The sequence below is a fragment of the Squalius cephalus genome (assembly GCF_949319135.1).
Source record: "Squalius cephalus genome assembly, chromosome: 11".
NCBI classification, from domain to species: domain Eukaryota; kingdom Metazoa; phylum Chordata; class Actinopteri; order Cypriniformes; family Leuciscidae; genus Squalius; species Squalius cephalus.
In genome coordinates, this window is record NC_137132.1 from 21,026,318 (window position 1) to 21,049,491 (window position 23,174).

Below are 23,174 nucleotides of genomic sequence, written 5' to 3' on the forward strand. Positions count from 1 at the left end.
ACAATATGACATTTTGTCATTCTATATGTTGACATCCACAAATATTGTTTGTCAGCTCTAAATGAGAGTGAGTTTAGTATTGATGGATGGATGCATTTAAATCCATATGACATTTCCATAACCAACCATATACAGGACACATGAAAGCAGTGCGTCACTATGGTCAGATGCCTAATGTATGCACTAAACATTAATTGTATATTATCATTCAAAAGTCTGGATTTTTTTTTTTCAAAGTCTCTTTGCTCACAAGGCTGCTTTTACTTGACCAAAAATACAATAAAAACAGCAATATTGCAAATACATTATTACAATTTAAATGAACTGTTGTTCAATGTAATTTCTTCCTGTGATGCAAAGCTGAATTTTCAGCATCATTGCTCCAATCTTCAGTGTCAAATGACCCTTCACAAATTATTTATATGCTGATTTGGTGCACAAATAATATTTATTATCAATGTTAAAAATGGTTCAGCGTTTATTTGAAATACATATTTCTTGTAACAAATGCCTTTACTATCACTTTTTATCAGTTTAAAATGTGTTCTTACTGAATAGTTTACAGATCCCAAACTTTTGAACAGAAATCATTATAGAATATTTACTGAAAGATACTCAGTTTGGCAATGTTCAGGTAAGATTATACTTGGGAGGTGATGCGAATACACATTTCTTTTTGTTTGCTGTCAATTAAATCAATTTGCAATAGCAAAAGCTTTCAGAGAATGAGGCAAATCATACTTGACAGTTTTCTTTTATTTAGACAACCCAAATAAAAGGCACATAAAACATTGCGCAATGTGTTTACATAATTATTCTTGACATACACTTAAAAAAAAAAATGTAGGAATGTTTTTTTTTACCTTTCTGCTAACCAAAAAAAGCCTAGTCTTCGTATATACAAAATTACCAATGTTAATGTTCTAATACAAAAGGTCTTATAAAAGGTTATTTTCCTTGCATGTGTCTATCATAACTACCACGTTCTCTGAGCTAAATGTTTTTGTACAAAGATATACATTCATTGGCCTTCACATGGGTTTGCCAATTTAATCAAAAAGGACATGAAAGGACTGGACTCATTTTAAACTCTCCAATCCAAAACCAAACACAAAGTCTTTTCTCGTTTTTTCCCCATTAATGTTCTTTAAAAGATACTGATGCATAAGGAGTAACTTCATTAGCAATACTTTATAGGATATAAAAAAAAAAATAACAACAGATTCTTAATTCCTCAAACATGGCAACTTGATATTTCATATGCAAAATAGATTCTAAATCTCCACACACATTTGGTAAACAGTTAAACTGCAGTTGGCCGCCCAGTTGTTTCCATCGCTGAGCACTGCTCGTCTTGTCAGAGAGAAGACTGATGTGTTTCACGGTGGCATTTTCAGACATGCAGTTCAGGCACGGAAGTGACGCCATTGCGGAAGGACACACATTTAATCACGAGCACAATTAAAAACGCTTTCTTTTTTTGTTGTTGTTGTAGTGTTTTCAGTCACATTCCAGTTCTCGAAACTCATCCGAAATAATCCGCCTCGACTAAAGGCAACATTTAAAACAAACAGAACGAAAAATTAAATAGGCCATTGAGTTATTTTAGCTTTCGCATGTCTACATGTAAGTCCATGTAATACTAACTTAAGACCGCAAATGTTTTTCTACCAGGTCAATGCTGGTTGGGAAACAATGGGGGTGCGAGTTAATACAAACTAAACCTTTTTTCAGCAATTTACACCCAGACGGTGGTAGCTATGACATCATCAGTTAAAAGTACGATCACATTCAGCTGGTTTTACTCTTTGTTTGAGACTCATTCACATTACACAAGCGCACGCAAGCCCAGTTTAGAGGGCGGCACGTGACAACATACCTTGCATCAGTTTCCCCATATCATAACACATAAAATGGGCTGGCAGCTGTCCGGTTGGGAGGACTGAGAAAGGCATATTGCTTTTATATATCCCACTGAGAGAGAAAATCAAAGAGAAAAGCTAGTTTGGGGATAATTGCGATGGCCGATTCTGTTATTTTGAACAGGGTTACTCTGAACAAGATGACAAACCCTGCAAATTTGAAGGCAGTTTTGGTTTTCACTGTGACTGGGGTAAACAAACAAGCAACAGAGGTTAACTTAATGCTCCTGTGATGGACGATCACGTCAACAGCTAAAGAGTATTTGGCACCTCGACCTCTTGAGGTGCGTCTCAGTATTCGCCAATAAAGGAAACCATGTTTAGTGTGATAAATGCTAAGAAATTCAGGCCTGGAAGAAAGCGTTAGGCGTGATTCTGTACACTACAGGAGCAGAGTAAGTTGGGACACCCTCAGCATATTTCCTGAGCAAAAGGTCCTAAGGAAAAACAGCCCTCGTCCTTCAGAAAGGAAGAGCAGAGACGTCACGGCTACAAAACTAAATGCTCTTAAGACAAGATTCAGGATAAAAATGGACCTTTCAGTGTTGAAGTCGGCCACTTGGTGACCAGGCATCTATATGAACACTCAAAATATCTGATCTAAGATAATACTGCCGTCAGAATAGTCACTAAAGAGATATGTGTTCAGTGCAAGAGTTCATCAGATTGTTACTGTAAATGTTCAACCCCACTAAGCAGAAGAATATCCCAGCTACTGAAACAGAATGCAATTATTCTACAATCAGGAATGACCAACTGCAAAGATTACCTATAAAAAATAATAATTATAATAATTATAATAAAAACACAGCTACAAATTAAAAGGCTTACAACGTAAGGAGGCCTTTTAAAAACTTATTCTAAATTTTAGTTTTCCTCATTTGTAGAGTAATGTCTCAAAAATAAAAAACCCTCTCATCTTCCATTATTGGAAGCCACTGTCCCTTTTGTTGTACGTGACTCATTAAAATGCATAAAACTATGAAATACTGATAAGCAAGCTAACGTAACAAAAATAAAATCCTCACAGTTAATATTAGCCAAAGTCCTTAAACCGTTAACGCTAACAATGAAGCGGCGACGTGCTCCGCTTCAAACAGTCGACTGGCAAGGATTTTCTGGCACTAGAAAAGTGAAAGTGAAATCGCCAAACATACAGCATGTCAGTCTTCCACTCCATGCAATAACTATTTTTCCTGTCCGTCACTAAACTCTAGACAATCTGGATCTGCTGGTCTCTCTGCAGAGCGTTGGAGACGCAAAGTGCCAGCTAACTTCCGCATGATTCCTTGCCGCTGCGGACTGTTGTTTTCCTATACTCGCCATTCCTCCAGGCTCTTTTTTCCCTCACAGCTGGAGAGGAAGACTATAACGGGAGACATGAGGTTTACGAGGAGAGGCCGGGTAGGACGTTCGGTTCTACCAGGGCGGGGAGGAAGGCAGGACTTGCGAGAGGAAAGGCATGCTTTCCATCGGCCTCATGGCGATGTTGAGCGGACCGGTGATGTTCATTGACATGGGCGAAGTGATGGCGACGGGATGGGCGATGTTCATGGGCCCCGTGGCTGGGATGTTGACAGAGGCGATGTTGACGGGAGTAGTGATGGTGACCGGGTGCTGAAGGCTGACAGGGGAGGTGATATTGACCGTGTTGGTGGTGATGTTCATCTGGGCGGCGATGGTGACGGGGTTGCTTGCGGTGCCGCGGTTCATGGCCGTAGTGTTGGATGCGGTTGAAGCAGTGACTGACGTGATTGAGGCAGAGTTGCACACGTTGTTAGAGTCTAGCCAAAAAAGGTGGGAAAGAAGAGAGTGAATAAAACATTGAAATTATTTATAGGGTTTCTCTATGGGCAAGACAGACAACACAAGGGTTCATCAATAAGGATGGCCCAGGGTCAGTGTGAGAGTGTTTCAGGCTAGTTGTACCATGTTGCCAATTTGACATTGAAAATTTGACATTAACTGATAGTGTGCACTGCACTGTGCATCAACTTTTATGCCCTCCAAATGTAAACATACTGCTTACTGTGAGATATTCTACGCTGTTGTGGCAAATTCTGCTGATTCATTCATCACTAAATTTGAATCAAAGTGGCTAACATATGAGATTGTCAAAAATTACTTCTGATAGTCTTGAAAGAGTCAGTAAGATCTACAAACTAATCATTCATGTTTTCCATTCCATACCATCGTTTTCCAGCAAAAGCATGCTATATTTGTATTTCTTCCTTTATAAAAATAATTTACAACAAACTATTTTTCTTTCTTTTTTTAAATTATTTTTTTTTAAATATGAAAAAAGTAAATACTATTTATTGGAAAAATAAAAACACATTATTAAAAAGAAATGATTCTAAAGAAAAAAAAAATACTTTAGGAAAAAAAAATTGTTTTTGTAAAAACGTAACATGAAAAATATACTGAAGTAATCTGAAAAAAATACTCACCGTTGAGCCCTGACTGTCTTATTTTGATTCATCTCTACAAATATCTAACATTCACAGTAGACAGTTGACTTGTGGACTTTAAAAGACCAAGTTGGGGGGAAAAAAGAAGACTTTTAGCACGTAAAGGCCACATCAAATCACACTTGTGGCAAATGATCAGGAAGCACTAATGTATGTGGCAGGATCAAGAGACTCCAGTGGCACCTCTCTCTGAGTGTTAAATTCATCCCAGAGGACATTTGAAAATTGTTGGAGAATTGGTATACCTTTGTTACAGGGGGATGTGAAGCCGGCCTGCCCGTGGGTCTTGAGGTGGCTGGTGATGTAGGCGGCACTCAGCATCTTCCCGCAGATGTTGCAGGTAACCTTGCCTTCGTGCCGTATCATGTGTGAACGTAGACGATCTTTGGTGGCAAAGGCGGACGTGCAGGCCTGTAGTGGAAAGACAAATCAGTGTGAAAGGAGTGTGACAGACCAATGAAACTCACAAGAGAGCATAGGACATGTGATCTTATGTTACTTAGCAGGGATGAAAATGTTTTTCTGTAAAAATTAAGACAATTATACATGTTCATAAAAATACATTGTTAAAGAAAAAATGTTTCCAAAGAAAGAACATTATTTTACTTTGCAAAAAAAAAAAAAAAAAAATCTCAAAAACGATTACATTTTATGAAACATAAATATATATATTTTTTTCCAGTAAATATAAAAATACACTTAAAGAAAAATGTTAAAAAAATTAAAGAAAAATATTGTGGATCCTTTGTGAAAATGTAACCTTTTATGACAAATATAAATATTAATTTTTGTAAATATAAAATGTTTCTAAAGAAAAATATAAAATTCTTTGCAAAGAATTTTTTAAAAATTAACATTTTATGAAAAATAATAAATATATATTATTTCTAGTAAATATAAAAATAAACAGATTTTTTCAATTCGTAAAGAATTTTTTTTTTGGATCTTTTGTGAAAATGTAACCTTTTATAGATAAATATAAATATATCTAGTAAATATTAAAAAAAAATGTAAAATACATTGTTAAATTATGTTTCTAAAGACTTAAAAAAAAATCTTTGTAAAGAACTACACTAAAGTGTAACATTTTATAAAAAATATAAACAAATCATATTTCTAGTAATATAATACATTGTAAAAGAAAAATGCAGATTTTTTGTGAAAAATAACAGTTTTATGAAAAACACAAATGTTATTTATAGTAAATCTAAAAATACATTGTTAAATACAAATGTTTATAAAGAATAATTCTTTACATTTTCTTTGTAAAAAAAAAAAAAAAGTGGACTTTTTTTTTTTATGTAGCATTTTATGAAAAATATAATTATTAGTGTGTAGTCATACCGTTACTTGGCATTTAAAGGGTCGTTCTGTAGAGTGTACGTGCTTGACATGACAACTAAGATGATCCGGCCTGTTGGAGAGGAAGTTGCACACAATAAAAACAACTTCAAAGTACATGCAAGACATATTAAACAGTTTTTTTTTCCATGAGACCCAGAAAGAAAATAATGTTGCTGTTAAGTCAATAGTGAATTGCTGAACCTACCGCGAGAAGCCTTTCCCACAAACGGAGCAGATATACGGCTTGTGCACACCGCCGTCGTGCGAGCGCACGTGGTAGGTCATACGGTCCTTCCTCTTGAAGCGCTGGTGACAGATGGGGCATTCGAAGGGCTTCTCGTCCGAGTGCGAGAGCTTGTGGCGGTTGAGGTGGTAGACGTCACGGAAGGCCTTGCCGCACATCTCGCAGCCGTGATTCTTCTTCACAGGTTTGGGGGGTTTTTTGGGCACAGCCGGCTGCTGCTGAGGCAGGACTGACATGATGCCTGCGGCCGTGGACGCAGAGGTGGTGGCCGTGGTGAGGATGCCCGCCATCGTGGAGACGTAGGAGGGGTTGCCGTTGTTGTCGCGTGGCACAGTGGAGATGAGAGGCACCATGGTGGGCGCTGTGGTTGTCTTCTTGGGCCGTGACACCATCTTAATGCCCGTGTGACAGGACTCATGCCGCCGGAGGTGGTAGCTGTCCCGAAAGGCCTTGTTACAGTAGCCGCATATGAAGGGCGTCTTCGACTTGGGCTCCTTCTTTATAACCACCGGACCACCGCCGCCACCACCTCCACCCCCTCCGCCCGTCCCGCCGCCCATGTTGTCTTTGAGGAGGTCAGCCGCACTGACTGGAGGCTTCTGGTCGAGCGGAATGGGAAGAACAGGCTTTTGATCCAGCGGCTCAGAGTTGAGCAGAGGCAGAAGACTGTTCTGCGAGACCTGATGCTGGTGGTGGAGGGCTTCATTGGCCTGCTGGAATAGAGGAAGAAAAGACTATTAAAATGTTGAACATTTCATTGAAGCTTTTACCAAAAAACAAAAAAATTGTTAAAAATTTAATTTAAACAAAACCAAAAACTGTTCCTACATTAATATAAACTATAGCTCAAAAGTTTGACGTTGGTACGATTTTTTTAAACGTTTGTTAAAAGAAGTTCTTGTCTTATGCTCACTAAGACTGAATTTATTTGATCAAAGGAAAACTGTCTAAATGCATTTCAAAATGTAATTTATTTCGGTGATGGCAGAGCTGAATTTTCAGCATCATTACTACAGTCTTCAGTGTCACATGATCCTTCAGAATTCATTCTAATATACTGATTTGAAACATTTCTTATTATCAATGTTGAAATCTGTTGTACTGATTAATATGTTTGAGGAAACCTATTGAAACATTATAAAAACTTTTGAACTTAGATCAATTTAATGTATCCTTGCATACATTTATTTTTTCAATATCAAGCGATATAAATAAATAAATTTGCCTGTAATAAAACCTGACTGTATATCATTTGATTTGAACACACGATGCAAACTCATAGCCCTAGCTGTGTGAATCGACTGGCTGTGATATTATGGGCCAGTGTTGCTATTGGCCAGCATGAAGTAGACACGACATCAGCTGAGAGACGGTGTTAAATGTTTAGCAAAAATAGAAACTGACTCATTTCCAGGGCATCTGTGCAACTTGGAAAACAAGAGAAGCCCTGACTGGGACTTAGCAGGGGGACGAGTCAGCTGTTCAGCAAAGTGCAGGATGACTAATGAGATATTGGAGAGTGAGAAAGCTAGACAGAAAGTGAAGTAGAGAGAGAATGAGAAGGAACTATAATTTATTTAGATGTAAGAGAATATGCTGAAAACTGTCCATAAAAAGCTACCTACTCTTTAAGAAAACAGCAACACGCTTCAAGAGGAGAAAAAGCAGAGGCAAAAAAAAATGATTCTTGGCCAACCTAATCCTCGTGTGACTAATAGGAATTTATAGATCACGTTAGGGCAAGAAGCAAATGTGCAGACGTGTGTATCATATCAGAGTCTCCAGCGCTTTTGCAAAAGAAACTGCCTGCAAACATAAATCTACTGCATGTAAAATAATCTGAGTCTGTAATGAAAGCAGTTTCTCATGTGACTGGCCTCACAGGCTCAGGTCAGGACGCTCTGCTAAACTTACATATCATAGACAGCAACGACTGCAATACACATATAGTGAGATTACATGGTCAGCGGAGCAAGTTTAAAGGCAGAATGTTCACATGATGGCTCTTTTCCATACAATGAAAGCCACCCGTCAAGCTCCAAAACTGAGAAAAAAACACTGTAAAAGTATCCAGTGTATTCCATAAATGCAGTTCTCAAATCTCATTTGCACATTCAAACATGGCAAATAAAGACATTTGTATGTTAATGCTGCTAAACATTCTTGGTTCATGCATGTTTAAATATGTGGAAGTACAAATGACATTTGAGAGCTACTGCGGAGGAGAAAACAATCTGTTTATGACAAAGAGCTATTATAAATACCTTTAATAAAAACAAAAATGGAATATAGTGCATGGCTACTATTACAGCATTTTCAATTCATTTTTGGATCATGACAGTGTCTGTTTGCACTTACTTTGATTGTAAAAGGGCAGCACGAAAACTCTTTTAAACTTATGTAGTGCTCCACAAAAGACAGAATTAGGGATGCACCGAAATTTCGGCCGCCGAAAACAAGTGGTACTCACTGCAGAGTCAAATGACGTCCAACTCCTCCTCTCTGGACGTCTAATGGGGTGGGGATAGTCCAGATCCACCTCTCTGAATGTCTAATGGGGTGGAGGGATAGAGTTGTGGGTTGGGTTAGGGTTTGGTTGGATATTCTAGCTCCACCCATTAGGCTCAAATTAAATTCGCTCCTCCTCGCTGGACATCTAGCGAGAAGGAGCTAGACATAAGCTCCACCCATTTGTTCTACAGTGAGCAGCCTCTCGCCAAAAAAGGCTTTCGGTTTTTGGCCGAAAGAGAAGAAATATATGCTGCCCCGCCCCTTATTGTTCAGCTGAGCAACGCTGGTAAAATGCGGTACAATCTCGTTCACTGATCCGCTCCACACTTCTTTGCTCACATGCTCTGAAAATAATAGCTTTGAAGGACTAGCCTATGCATTATTTGGATAATTGGTCAAAAACAAATCTGTTAAATCTGATTATGTTACATAGAACTAAATAAATAATATATTGATGTTTAATATTAATATATTTTCTGTCCAATTTTACTGTTACTTTCAATAAAAGTGAAAAAAGAAAAATATTTTATTGGCTTGTTAAAAAAAAAAAAAAAAGTCAATATTATAAAAATGCTTGATTTTCATCAAAAAGTTTAATATTAATACAATTATGCAAAAAAAAAGAGCTCATTTAAAATAAAAAATAAATAATTTTTAAAAAGCATTATCCGTTTTCAGCCAAGTGCACCCAGAATTTTTGGTTTTGGCCCAGAATTTTCATTACGGTGCATCCCTATACAGAATCCACATGGGTTTAAAACAACATGAGGTTGTGAAAATAACGAGAATTATATTTGTTGGGTGAACCATTAAATACCTCATTAGATAGCAAAGGAAAAATTAATGCTTTCTTCAGTGTTGGCCAAAATTTGTTACAGGTAAAGGAACATAAAACCACAACAGAACATACTTATAAATTAAAGATACAGTCGACGAATAGGATTAGTCACATTTTATCCACAAATGGCTGAATTAGCAAAAACGAGAAAAGTTGAAATGAAACAAACAAAGTGGTATAATCACAACAACAAAGCAAGCATTGCAATATAAAAATAATACTCTCAATAAAATAAAAAAATAAAGAATTATAGATATATAAAAATTGTAAAATAAAATGTAAAAAAAGCTAAATTTGTCATCTACTACTACAAAAAAGTATTATGGCTGAGGGAAAAAAAATAAGTGAGTGGAGGTCATAACTTGCTCATAAGGTGTGGGGTGTGGGGGGACACTGATAGCACGGCCTAAAACAAGAGCAGCTGAAAGTCTACACGACTATTAGACTCCCCGTTCTGCAGCTGCCTGCATTGTCCTATTGGTCACGGCATCCAGTTGGTGGGTGGGGATGGCCATTCACGAACACAATTGTGCCTCTGAGGAAATATAGTAAAGCCTACAGTAACGAGAGACCTGCAGGCTGGACCTGCCTCCGACGACGGCTGGGGAAACGCTATAAACCTTAAACCTTACCTTACATATCCTAAAAGTATGAAAGGTTTGGTTTTGGTTTTGACCTAAAATCCCCATAGGAGGTCTTTGTGAGCTTGATTAGGTAATCTGGCTCTACAAAATGTGCTATTAAACAGGACCCAGCTGCTTTGAGGTCTGAATGATTTGAACACTGTTGTTAACCCAGCATTATTTGCTATGGATAGTACTTTTAGCGACATGGTTCTGAGAGTATATTTGTAGCCTATATATGGACCCATTCAAGCAGCCATAAACGTTCAAACCGTGACAGCAACTTGCTCTTCATGCTGCTTGGATGCTTTTGACACAAATTCGCATTGAAGGCTGAGGTCACGCCAATAGAAATAATATGGAGGTTGAGCAGTGCACATAAAAACGCAAGAACACTGTAGACACTTTGAAACACAGACCAATATCTGACAAGCATGACAAAGCAAAATGAAACCTGAAGCAAACTAATTGCATTTAAAATGTGGTGCTATTGTCAGTCTATATTTAAATGATGGTATTGGTATATAGGTTAATCCGCATTGTGACAGGCATAATGTAGGAATTGGACTTGACAAAAACGCTCTGTACTAGACACTCTGATCTGCAGCACAAACTTTAGCCGTGATCTGTGAAGATGGCAGATGCATGGATAAATCTGTTTAAGCCTATTACAAGCCTTGTTGTTGGCGGGATAGCTTATAACAATGATAAAATTAAACATCGGTGGGATATAAAAACCGACATATCTCCTCATGTAACCTGTCCAAAACTGTAGGTAAGAGCAAGAGCGAGCAGAACTCCTTTACTCCAAAGACAGAACACAGTGAATCAAATTCTTGTTTGCTGCAGACGGATTAAGAGATGCCTGTTGGGAGCCGGACAAAGCCTTGCTCATGAATAACCTCAGACGCCTGCAGAACAATGAGGAGTGACGCGCTAGACAGTTGTCTCATTAGATGCCTCATCACATGGATGAAATCAAGCAGAACAAATGAAGCACTTTTTAGGTCTACAAACCAAATAACTGATCTCTTATAAAACTGATGAAAGTTTGTAGCTACCAACATATTACATATAATATAAATAAATTTGAGCAAGTTTTTAAAAACAAACATGGTGTTGCTTACGCCACTCCGGTTACTGACAATATGAAGTGAACTCTGGTTACTGACAATACCCGGATGAGCAAGTATGGTTAGGCTTACTCGAAATCACATATGGATTATGATCAGTGCACGTAAGATGTTGGAGGATGGCGATCCGATTGAAGAAACTTCTAAGAACAGTAGACAAACATGTGATCAAGAAAGTTTCAGATTGTGTATAACAATGAATCAATTAGGGATAAAGCGGTCCCAGTTTGACGATAAACCACGATAAAAAAAATCATATTTTTAATTATCATTAAAACCGTATTTGATGACCATAATTTGAACATTTCACGATAATTACCGTTCAGCATTAAGCAAAGATAGCAACAGTCTCGCGCAGGCGCAGCACAGGTTTGTTTTGGGTGAAAACGTGACGGAAGGCAGAGTGCATATGAAAGAATGTAAGTATGAATTAATTATATGAATGAATCTCTAACGGGGAACCGACTGTCTTCAGAAAAGTTTCAATGCCATTTACTTTTCAGCTTCCCTCCGTGTTAAGCCTAATAAAGTAGTGTTCTTTGTTACCGGAGGTTACCAGGTAAACAGCTCTATTGTGCAGTTCCATAAGCGCCACCTACTGTCAGAGAGTGGATTTACATTTTTGTTTTGTACGTTTTTGTTCAGACCAATGTGAAAATCAGGCCGCTTTTTGTTGTACATTTTAAGCAGCAGATGAAAAATAAGCTAATGTGCATTCTAAAAATCTCAACTATGTAGATATAGAATTGGTAATGGAGTGGGTAAAATGCCTATAATTTATGATTTTGATTTGACAATTTTTTTTTGGGTCAAAACTTCACTTGAACATGCAATACATGTTAGTAAATAAGTACATGCTAGCTAAGTCACCTAGCTAATATTTTTTTGTTCATTTCAAATCTGGCCATCGTTGTTAATGCTATTATTTTAATGTTTATGCAAACAAAAAGTGAATAATGCTGCTAATTTTATTTGTTTTTGTTGGTTTTCGACATGAAACTAGGTCAAATGATAAGCATGTAGTCTATAGCCACAATTTGTCCCATGAACTTCTTTCCCCCCAGACCTGTTGCTGTCTGCGTTTCCATCACGGTCTAAAGTACCATGAAAATAGGCAAATTAGTCCAGTGACGTAGGACTGTGCGAGACTTTCCAGTTCCCGCTGGATTTCGTTCTCCGCATATAAGCTTAATAAAGCCTGCCCTGAACCTTGTCGTCTGTCCATCTGTCTTATTTTTAAACTCCATCGTTGATTCGAATAGTAAACAACTCTTACACAGCAACAGACTTTTAAAAATAGTGGTTGAAATGAAATGCTGGGTGGAGTCAACCAATCAGCTTGCTCAGTGCCTAAGTCCCACCCCTGAAAGTTCCTGAACTTTGGAAAAGTACTACCTCGTGAGCAGGGACTTTCTGAGGGAAATTTTTTTACCCAGAACTTCATTTAGACCCTGGTATCTGTGGTCGAAACACACCAAGTACCACCCCAAAGTCCCTAGTTCCCGGGGAATGTTCCTGCGGTGGAAACTTGGCTTATCAGTACTTTCTGAACATTTCCAGCACATTTTAACAATAGCGCATGATAATTTTGATAAATGCGATCGTTTTGGACACTATTATTGTGAAATTAATTTTCATATCATTTCTTCTCTAGAATCTATGCTCACAGGAGCTGATTGCAATGGCAAAAATATTTCAGTACATGTTCAATTAAAAATAAGTAAGATGGTGATGATGAAACACACAAGATGCAGCATGCCTTTCCTACAGTTAAAATTTTTGGACATGGTCTGCTTCTATTCCAAAAGTAAATGCATTTTGGCAAACTTTTCTGGAACAAACCTTAGTGTCATAGAGCACTTCAAAAGCGTTTCTCTCCCAGGGGAGAAGTTGATAGAAAGAAAACACTACTTCCTTGTACCTCTAGAAAAATAGCATAATTGAACTAAGATGAAGTTTAAATGTCTTGACTACATGTAATAATTGGCTTGATCAATAGTTTTTTTTTTTTTTTTTTACAATATTTATTCTTTTTAACTTAATTAGTTTTTAACAGCTCTAAAGAATAGCACCCAGTGGATTAAACAGGAAACAACAGTTTTCACAGGTAAAGTAACTTTCTTATTTAACTTTTCTTTTCTAGGCTAATTCAACTTTCTTATAAAATTGATTGAGAAAAGCATAGAAATTAATCTGAACTGTTAGACAGCCCAAAAAGAATATGAAAACAAATCTGCAATTTTAAAATAAACCATTTAGATTGCAAAACAACTTTGCATAATCAATACTACTACTAATAATTTTAAATAAAAAAGTAGCATGATTATTGTGTGAAAAGGCAGAAATAATACATTTTATAAACATCGATTTTGCATATCAATTATCATATATGTAAAAAAAAAAAAAAAAAAGCAGCATTGGTATTGTTCAATTGTTGTAAAAAGTTATAGCCTATTGGTTTATTTTTTTTCAAATAAAATAATAATTCATAAGAGTCAAGAGTAAAAAAGGACAGTTAATAACAGCCACAACCTAAGTGTTGCACTTTCACCATAAAAATGCACAGATTCCTCATACATCAACATTTGCATCACACTTACATAAAGCATGCATTGCATTTGTAACATCATTGCAGGCATAATCATTGCATGCATAAGATTATGGATATCAGTAGCCTGAGATAACTATAAAGCATAGTTGAAAATGAATTCCAAATGAACACCTTTTTAAAGTTGGACAGAGAATATAGGCTAAGTCAACATTTAAGGTGTGTTTTCAAACGTACACCAAACGACTATTAATTACGACTGTGAGAAATCAACCAAGACAAAATTTCACAGTATCATAATAAGTGTTCTATACAGTATTCTGTCCATAATGTGCACGTTCTGTCTCGATTATGATGTCTAGGTGGGCAGGTCAGAAGGTTTTGAAACAGCCATTATCCCCATGTTCCCTCCAATAAAAGTAACCAAGGGAGCTGCGTTGACAACAAATAAAAATAAAGAAAAGGAAAAGCGGTGAAACATGGCGATCGATAGGGAAAGATAAACTAAGTATTAAAACGCTGTGCCAAAAAAATGCACCTAAACACCGTATTCTATTATTATACACGCAGACATGGACGTTGCGTCTGGCCAAAACATCCAAATTGTGTCACAAAATCAATGAGTACTTAAAACTAAGGCATAAGCTGCCAGCGTAAAAGTGTTTAACTTAAGATAAAAAAGGCAAAAGGCACGTAAAAAAGTGTGAATGGGAAGGAGAGGTGGAAAAGAGGGAAAGAAATCCCTTTTACGTCTCCCTCATAGTTCACAGCTGGAAGTCTGGGGAGATGCAGCATTAGCGGCTAATGTGAGCTAGCTTAGCTACCATTGTTTTTACTGCCTTAAAATCCCGCTTTTAAAGCTTAAATCTCCGCGCTACGCGCTGTTTTTAAGAGTCCCGATCGATTTTCTATTTTTTCCCGCGCGGTTGGTATTTTCTTCGAACGGCTGGCTTACCTGAAATAAAAATGAACTCCAGCTCGGCTCCATTGCAACACTTAAAAAAATCTGCAGGAAACCTACAAGAAATCTACAACAAAGCAGCTAAACATGGCAGCTGCTACAACTTCCTGTAACCCCGAGGGCCAAACCATTTCATCTGATATACGCGGCTGCTGCTGCTGCTGCTGCTGAGATTCTGCCAGCTCACTCCATCACAGCACTGCACTCACGAACACTTTAGAGCAATGATACTTTTTACTTGTTATAAAATATGTATTATATCATTAAACGAATGTTCACACGACAAAGAATGACCACGATGTGTAAATTAATTATCATATAGGCTATACTAAAAGGAAAAAGTATAGCATATTTTAGGTGCTATAAAAACATCTGACTTAAGAGTAAGATTATTGAAATTGTTAAAACATTAACTACGTATTTATTTTAATAACATCAAATCTATCTATCTATCTATCTATCTATCTATCTATCTATCTATCTATCTATCTATCTATCTATCTATCTATCTATCTATCTATCTATCTATCTATCTGTCTGTCTGTCTGTCTGTCTGTCCAGCTCTTTAAATTGTACAGGCAAGAGCTTTTTTTTTTTTTTTACTCCACAGGTTGTTGCATAAAATAATAATAATAATGTTTTTTTTTTAAATTAGGCCTATATTAATGATATAAAGTTAAAAATATTAAATAAACATTAAAATAATAATAAACACAAGGTAAAAGGCACATATTATTTATACAAATAGCTTTCTTTAGGTAAAATAATATATTTTTAATAATGTATAATGTATGTTACTTGTCCAAAACAATCACTTTAGCAAAGTTTGTACTATTTTCTGTTTATTTTGATAAATAAAATAATTATTTTTTGTTCAATAAATATGTAGGCTAATTAAAATCTTAATATAAAAAATATATTTTATAAATACAGAAACAAAATTATCTAAAAAAGTAAAGATTCTGAAAGCATTGAGGAACCCATACATTTTTTATTAATGAAATGATTCATATCATATTTTTAAATATGATGGTTTCATTATAAATAAATGCTGATTATCTCTAAGGTGGACACCTAACTTAATATATGATATTTACCATCCGAATCAAACAATGTCATGTCAACAGATGGAAAAGTCAGCCAGATATTTATTATCATGTTAATTATTGTGCCTTTCGCCCCAACAGCAGGGGTGCCTTTTAACCCAATTATCACACTTTTACACATTTTTCCATTATTGAAAAACTGTTGCTTTAATTAGCTTGAACAATTCATGAATTGTTGAAACTGAATTTCATTAAGAAGACCTTTGTATCAAAATATATTCAATAATTTTGCAATTCTCATTTGCTCCTTAAATCTACAACATTTTAAAAAACATCACATAAATCAACTTTGCGCTGCTGCCCGCGATCACTTCAAGGATCAGCCAAATTTCCAAGTGCATCTTGAAAAGCAGATGTTTTGCTGCCATACAAATATAGCAAGAAATACTCAAAGTACAACAAATAATACATTCTGTTTTGGTGTGCATGGAGTGAGAGAACCAAATGCAAAATATTATAATATGTATATGGAGTAATCAAGGCAGATATTGTGCGTCGGGCAGATGGTGTGGTATGTAAAATGTTTACAGTAAAGTGCATCTGTCTGTCTAGTTGTTTAGCTTGCTTGCGGTTTTTATTTGCTATATAAAATATTTCCATCCTCTAGTCTAGCACAGAAACGCAAATGATGAAATGTTGTGTTGTGTTTATAATACATTTCAACATTAGGGAGCCAGAGTTGACTCTATAATTCAATATGAAAAAGATGCGTGTAATGGGTCAGTATACTTTACATTTGGATCATTTTCATATTGTGGCATATGAGTTTAACGATTGATCGTGCAGAAGAATCATTTCATTAGCTTTCACATGTTCAGAGCAGGTATATGACAAAATCTCTCATGAATTAGCATTGTTTGCCCATTCCAGCAGGTTCTTTTAAACAATTTGTTTGACTGTTCAGGGACATTCATAGATGTTGCATCCCATTGTATTTTGAAATCTTTGTGACATTGTACATTGGGACGCTTTGTCTGAATACAGTACAATGAGGGTTTTGGATGGATGCCTGTGGTCAGCCCATTTCCCCCAGCTCTCACACTGAGGTCCTTTCCCAGTGACAAACAGCCCTTTTTCAAATGTAGCAATGAAATTGCTCATTTTGTCAAAGTTGTACGAAAAAAAGACAAATTAACCAAAGGTAAGTGTTTTTTCTTGTCTATTTTATTATATTCATCAATGTAATGGTCATGATGTTGTACAATTTCATTAAATGAGTGAGCCATTTTATGCACATTGATTGACCTACCAAACAATGATGCAAAGAGATAGATTACACCAAAAAATGTATAATTTTTTACATCAATTATGCATGTTGAAGAAATGCAAATATCAACATGTTGGGCATCACCAACCGAAAGCTTCTGAAACATTGTAATAATTTGCATTAACAGTAGATTATTTGACTCACTTAAGAAAAACTAATTTTACTTAATATATTAGATGACATCATAACACAATTTAGTTGTCTTTTTTCACCGTTTCCTTGTTTTCTCCAGATTAAAAAATGGGGGACTGGTCTATTCTGGGCCGCTTTCTAACAGAGGTTCAGAATCATTCGACGGTCATCGGTAAGATCTGGCTGACGGTGCTCCTGATCTTTCGCATACTGCTGGTGACCCTGGTGGGAGACGCCGTGTACAGTGACGAGCAGTCCAAGTTCACCTGCAATACACTGCAGCCAGGTTGTAACAACGTCTGCTATGACACTTTCGCCCCCGTCTCACACTTGCGCTTTTGGGTCTTCCAGATTGTGCTGGTCTCAACGCCCTCCATCTTCTACATCATCTATGTGCTGCACAAAATCACCAAAGACGAGAAGCTGGAGACGGAGAGGGTCCAGGCAGAGGCCAAGCACCCTGGGCGGCCGGAAGGGAAGAGTGTCAAACTGGCATATGGACCCCAGGGAGAAGAATGGGGTGGTCAGGATGAGGAAAGTGTGGAGCAAAGTCTACTGCAGGATGATTTCGGTGAGGTCAGCAAGGACCCAACCACACTCTCCAGTCAGGTTCTCCTCATCTACATTGTTCATGTCCTGATTCGCTCCGTCCTTGAGATCACGTTTCTTGTCGGTCAGTACTACCTGTTCGGATTTGAGGTGCCTCATTTGTTCCGCTGTGAAACATACCCTTGCCCAACACGGACTGATTGTTTTGTGTCTCGAGCCACCGAAAAGACTATCTTCCTTAATTTTATGTTTAGTATCAGCCTGGGTTGTTTCCTGTTGAACATTGTGGAGCTTCACTACCTCGGCTGGATCTACATTTTCCGCATGTTGTGTGCCGCCTGCTTTCTGTGCTGCAAGCCAGAGAAGGAGCTGTACCCTCAACACAAACCTTTATTGCTACGCCTCAGACACTCAATGCGGAGCAGGCTGGTCCTGCAGTCACCAACAACCACCCTGTCTCAGGAGAAGACGGGGACGGCTTTGCTTTCACACGGCCCAGCCATCTCGTTTGAGACCGACTCTACACTTGAGTGCACCTCAAAGAGAAACCCAGAGGAGAGGGAACGCATAAGGCTGAAATTGGCCAATATGGCTAGATTTACTGGCAAAAAGTCCTGGTTGTAATGTGTACTGATGGTTTTTAATTTCTCGTTACATAAGCTTGTTGTACCTTTCATTCAGAGGCCTGTTTCATCTATTTTGGGGGCTTTTTGAACAAGTTACAGCTTTTACAATGCATGCGGTGGTGCTGCGTCCCAGAAGAAACAATGAAAGTGAACGTCAAGGCGCATTATATGCTGAAATCAGCAGAAAATAGAATGAAAGTGCTTACACTTTTATTTGAAAAATAAAGTTACATTTATTTATCATCAACATAAGAGCAACATACAATGATGGAGTGATCTATTCACCCATTTGTTTGAAAAAGAAGGCTGATATCAAAAGGAAATACTTACACACTATGAAAGGTCTGTAAAAATTAGGCCCGATGTACTGTGTTAATATGAAGACATTTTCTGCATTGTTTTTTTTTTTTTTTTACACAGGTGTTTTACTCGTATTTTGAATTACGCATTGCATTGTGATGTGTTTTAGGGTTGAGGGAAATGTCTGTAAACTTAACGGTCATTACTGGTCATTTTTGCCCTGACATCCTTTTTTTTAAATAAATTGTTTTCCTACAGTGTAGTAACCTAGGCAGGAATCAGTGTGAAGCTCAACATGAGCCTGCTGAAGGATGTATAAAAAAGGCCTGAAACTTTTCAGTGATGAAATATGTTATTGTGATCGTGTCAGCTGAGCAGAATTGTTGTTGTGTTGTAATGTTCTGTGCCATTTTGTGTTTGATTCAAATGCGTTCAATGCTTGACCTAAAAAAGTTTCACCCTTTTAGAGCTATGATTATAAATCAAGATAAGCACCTTTCAAAATTTTTTGAAATGTCATAAAAATTAATATTGTATACAAAATGTCAGAATTTGATCATCAAATTATAAATGTATATTATATCACATCTACTTAATTCTATGAATACTTGACTGTTATTTCACTAATGAGATCCAAGAAATAATGACCATGATTTATTGTTTATTTTCTTTTCGATTGTGAGACACATGTTATGTATTGCCATGCACAACAACTCTTGGGCTAGTGCGCATATAATAATTAACACATGGTTGATGCGAGTGTTCATTTCGCTTTGTATGCAGTGCAAAAGCTTCTGTATATGCACTGCACAGTGAGAGTGCAGAATTGCTTGATTACCATATGTAAACGAAGCTCAATACAATCAGAAGGTGCTTCTATACTCAGAAAAAGAGAAATACATTTTTATTTTTTGAGGAATTGAAAAGTAAATATATTTTAAGCTGAACTTCTCTTAGATTTCATAGTATTGTTTATTTTAAAAATAGGTGATAGAATCAGACATTTATACACTACCATGCAAAAGTTTGGGGTCAGTAAGATTTAAGAAATTAATACTTTTATTCATTCATACTGATCAAAAGAGGCAAAGACAAAAACTTCTATTCTTTTATAAAAAACAAAATCTGTTTTTATATGAATGTTGTTCTTTCAAACTTTCTATTTATCAAAGAACACTGTAAAAAAGTATCACGGTTTCCACAAATATATTAGGCAAAATCATATTTGATTAATTTCTAATGGATCATGTGACACTGAAGTAATGGCTGCTGAAAATTCAGTTTTGCCATCACAGGAATAAATTATATTTTAAAATATATTAAAGTGTAAAACAGTTATTTTAAATTGTAATAACATTTCACTATATTACTGATTTTACTGTTTTTTTTTTTTTGATCAAATGAATACAACATTATAAGTATAAGAAGCTTCTTTCAAAAACATTTAATAATCTTAAAGACCCCTTACTTTTGAAAGTAGTGTATGCTTATAGGTTTTGTCCATCACCAAAAGGATGAAAGAGCCTTTAACATAAAACAATGCATGCATGATCAGAAAATGATTTCCAGAAACATTTCCAAATTCATCTTCATAGCTTCTTAGGATGTGCAAACATAAAGTCAAAGGCTTATTTTACATTTAAAATGAAAAAGAAAGAGGAGGAGGAACAAAAACACATAGAACGATAAACAAAAAATATGGACTTTCATATTACCCAGAATTTTAATGATATTGAGTACTAGCAACAAGAGCTGACCTCCTCAGCTGACTTCTCTCCACCAGGCCATAGGGGGGCACTGTTTATTTTGGATCCCATTTTAACAGTTTCATTCTGAACACTCTCTGTCCCGATCCTCTTCTGGATTTCAGAGGCCATTGTTAAAAATGCCTTCTCTACGTTGTTTGCATTCTTGGCACTTGTCTCCAGGAATGGAATTTTGAGTGACTCAGCAAATTCCTGAAAAAGTACAAATTAAATGTAATATATAAATTTAGCTTAGATTTGCCAATCCTGTAGAACAGACCTCACCATGAATTTGCATAAGCAGAGAGCTTACCTTTGCTGTGGTAAAGTCTACCACCTTTTTTGAGGAAAGGTCACACTTGTTACCGACTAGCAACTTGGAGACATTTTCACATGCATAGCGATCAATTTCTTCTAACCATTGCTTCACATTGTTGAAAGACTCCTGTATAAACAAAGTATTTCATTAATCATTATTATTAAGAAATTCTCCAGGACCATACACAAAATGTTAAAATATGAAACATTCTGTAATATTCAAAAGTATTACCTGCTCAGTGACATCATAGACAATTATAATCCCATGAGCCCCTCGATAATAGCTGGATGTTATTGTTCGAAATCGCTCTTGTCCTGCTGTATCCCACTTCAGGACGGAGAAAAGCATGGCACACGTTTTAAAAAAGCAAAATGTTGTTTGCAAAAACTTTGAGAAGTTGTGAATATCAATCCTTATGCAGGCATTTAGGACCTTTTTGCTCTATTGGGACCAACCCAAGTGATTGGATAGTCACTCATTTCAAAAAAAGTTCATTGGCAAATGATCAGTTATTGTTACTGTACAATAATAATTAGATTTTAAATGTTTCTATAGGGGTTTGTTTAAAACAGAACTAATAACTGGATCAAACAAACAAAAAAAGCGACTCAGACACAGCCAGGCACAAACCAACTAGCTGACTCTGAACATGAATTGAAATGCATTCTTTACTCACAATCTGCAGTTTGACAGTCTTCCCCTCCATTTCAATAGTTCTGATTTTGAAATCTACCCCAATAGTGCTGATGTAGCTCTCTGTATAGGTGTCGTCCTGGTGGAATAAGTGTTTTTCATCAACAGAAGAATCAACTAATTTTGTAAAAAACAACAACAACAACAACAAAAAAAAAAAACCCATATAGATTTAAAACGCCATGAAGGCGAGTAAATATTATAGAATTTAGATTTTGGGGTGAGCTACTTTAAAACCATCCAAACAGAAAATGACAGGCACTGAAAAAAATGTTTTCCTTACAGCAAACCGTAGGAGTAAACATGACTTTCCCACACCAGAGTCCCCAATCAGCAGCAATTTGAACAGGTAGTCACTGAAAAAAAACATCATATTATTAACTTTGCATGTTACTCTACTGGTGTTCATGCTCAATGCAAGCTGCATTTACTCATTCATTATGAAACCAATAGATAATACTGGCATTAATGGCACAAACTAGAGGCCATTATTCTCTCTAGTCATTGTAATTGAAGAAAGTCTGTTGACCGTTAGCAACACAGTACCTCAATAAAGTAAACATTCTTTAGAGGGATAACTACTTACTACTCAGGATTCATCCTCAGGTTAATTGATCGCAGAATGCTGTACAAAAGTGCTTTTAGCTCGATTATCTTTGTTCAGCTGCGTTCTGTCCTTGGAAATGCAAACAGCAACAACCGTGGCAATAGTGAACCCAGATACTGCTTCATCATTTATTAAAGCCTCTGATCAGGTTACAAAGTGGCCATTACATGTTTCTTAAAGTTGCAGCCTAGTAGCGACAACAAGTGTCAAAGGCATGGCACTCAGAAAAAGCATGTTGATTTCTTCCAAATTCTTAAGTCTAAACAACTTCTGAATATACGAACTTGTTAAATTAATTATGTAACTGTACCAACAGTCTATCCAACAAGCTGTTATCACAAAAAAAGTTATAAAGCTCATGAAATTTATATTAGCAGGCACGAAAAAAAAGTGCATCCACGACCATTACTTTCAGTAGGCCTAACCAGTCAAAAAAACTAACTTGTAATAGTAAACTACTGCCGCTAGAGGCCGCTGAAGAATAAGAAAGAGTCCATTCATCTCATTGCTGTTGAAGATTGTTCAGTGTCAGATATTCAATGTCAGATATTAAATCCCCCCCACTTCCCAAAAATAATTTGCATTACAAGAAAAGCTTATAGAATTGTCTCAATAATACTCAATAAGTCACATTTTATTTGAGAAAAGGTGGCTGAAGAAAATTAGAAATTTGACAACATTTTGAAAAATAAAAAAGTTGAGTAAACTTAAAAAAATACCTAAATAAAGCAACTGGCTGGCTGCAAAGCAGGTTTTAATTTTCTCATTTCCAATGGAATAGTTGTGCCAACTATTGTGTTTTTTATTTTTTTTTTTTTTTACAATTTGAAGTCCCCTGTGGTGAAAATCAAGTTTTTAAATGTTGTTTATATGTCTATGTGGTGTTTTTAATATGCTTTAAGACAAACCATGTACAAATGTACAAAACCATGTACAAATATTTTCTCCTTAAAACTGCAGTGAACCAAAGACAGTCTCAAAAACGCGGTTTGAAATAGGTGGTGTTTCTGACGTCACAAACTACCTTGTCACAATGACGTCAATGTGTGATCAGCAACGAGTGGATCTCTGAGTTTGGCCCTGTCCCAAATAGCACCCTAAGCACATGTGGTCTTCCTATGAGTCCGCACTTTTGTGACTTAATGCCGCTTTGACTGTCAGGAAGAAGTCTGCTGCGGAAGTGCGCATCAAGGGCGCATATCGACCGCAAAGGGGGCGCAAAGTCCACAAGACCG

The 23,174-nt window shown here is 36.5% G+C and overlaps 3 protein-coding genes across 5 annotated transcripts; 1 reads left to right on the forward strand and 2 right to left on the reverse strand.

The window, feature by feature from the left end:
* Positions 1-742: 742 nt before the first annotated feature.
* On the reverse strand, positions 743-14,746 carry vezf1b (vascular endothelial zinc finger 1b). Of its 2 annotated transcripts, XM_079885247.1 has the most exons (6): positions 14,590-14,746; positions 8,452-8,532; positions 5,943-6,694; positions 5,738-5,807; positions 4,639-4,804; positions 743-3,706 (listed from the first exon to the last, which is right to left on the reverse strand). In XM_079885247.1, the coding sequence occupies exons 1-6, from the start codon at positions 14,620-14,622 to the stop codon at positions 3,342-3,344; spliced, it is 1,467 nt and encodes a 488-aa protein (XP_079741373.1). In that variant the 5' UTR covers positions 14,623-14,746; the 3' UTR covers positions 743-3,341. The 2 variants fall into 2 exon arrangements, with proteins under 2 accessions (XP_079741373.1, XP_079741374.1); XM_079885248.1 differs by lacking the exon at positions 8,452-8,532 and having other exon boundaries at positions 14,590-14,744.
* Positions 14,747-17,208: 2,462 nt separating this feature from the next.
* LOC307167718 (gap junction delta-2 protein) lies at positions 17,209-18,273 on the forward strand (the record flags this gene model as incomplete). The annotated part of the gene is made up of 1 exon (XM_079886994.1): positions 17,209-18,273. One exon carries the CDS (start codon positions 17,209-17,211, stop codon positions 18,271-18,273), a length of 1,065 nt encoding a protein of 354 aa, XP_079743120.1.
* A 2,041-nt stretch (positions 18,274-20,314) lies between these two features.
* LOC307167122 (ras-related protein ORAB-1) lies at positions 20,315-22,291 on the reverse strand (the record flags this gene model as incomplete). Of its 2 annotated transcripts, XM_079886065.1 has the most annotated exons (6): positions 21,919-22,291; positions 21,616-21,688; positions 21,316-21,411; positions 20,871-20,966; positions 20,634-20,765; positions 20,315-20,533 (listed from the first exon to the last, which is right to left on the reverse strand). In XM_079886065.1, exons 1-6 carry the CDS (start codon positions 21,930-21,932, stop codon positions 20,315-20,317), a joined length of 630 nt encoding a protein of 209 aa, XP_079742191.1. In that variant the 5' UTR covers positions 21,933-22,291. The 2 variants fall into 2 exon arrangements, with proteins under 2 accessions (XP_079742191.1, XP_079742190.1); XM_079886064.1 differs by lacking the exon at positions 21,919-22,291 and having other exon boundaries at positions 21,616-21,718.
* Positions 22,292-23,174: the final 883 nt, after the last annotated feature.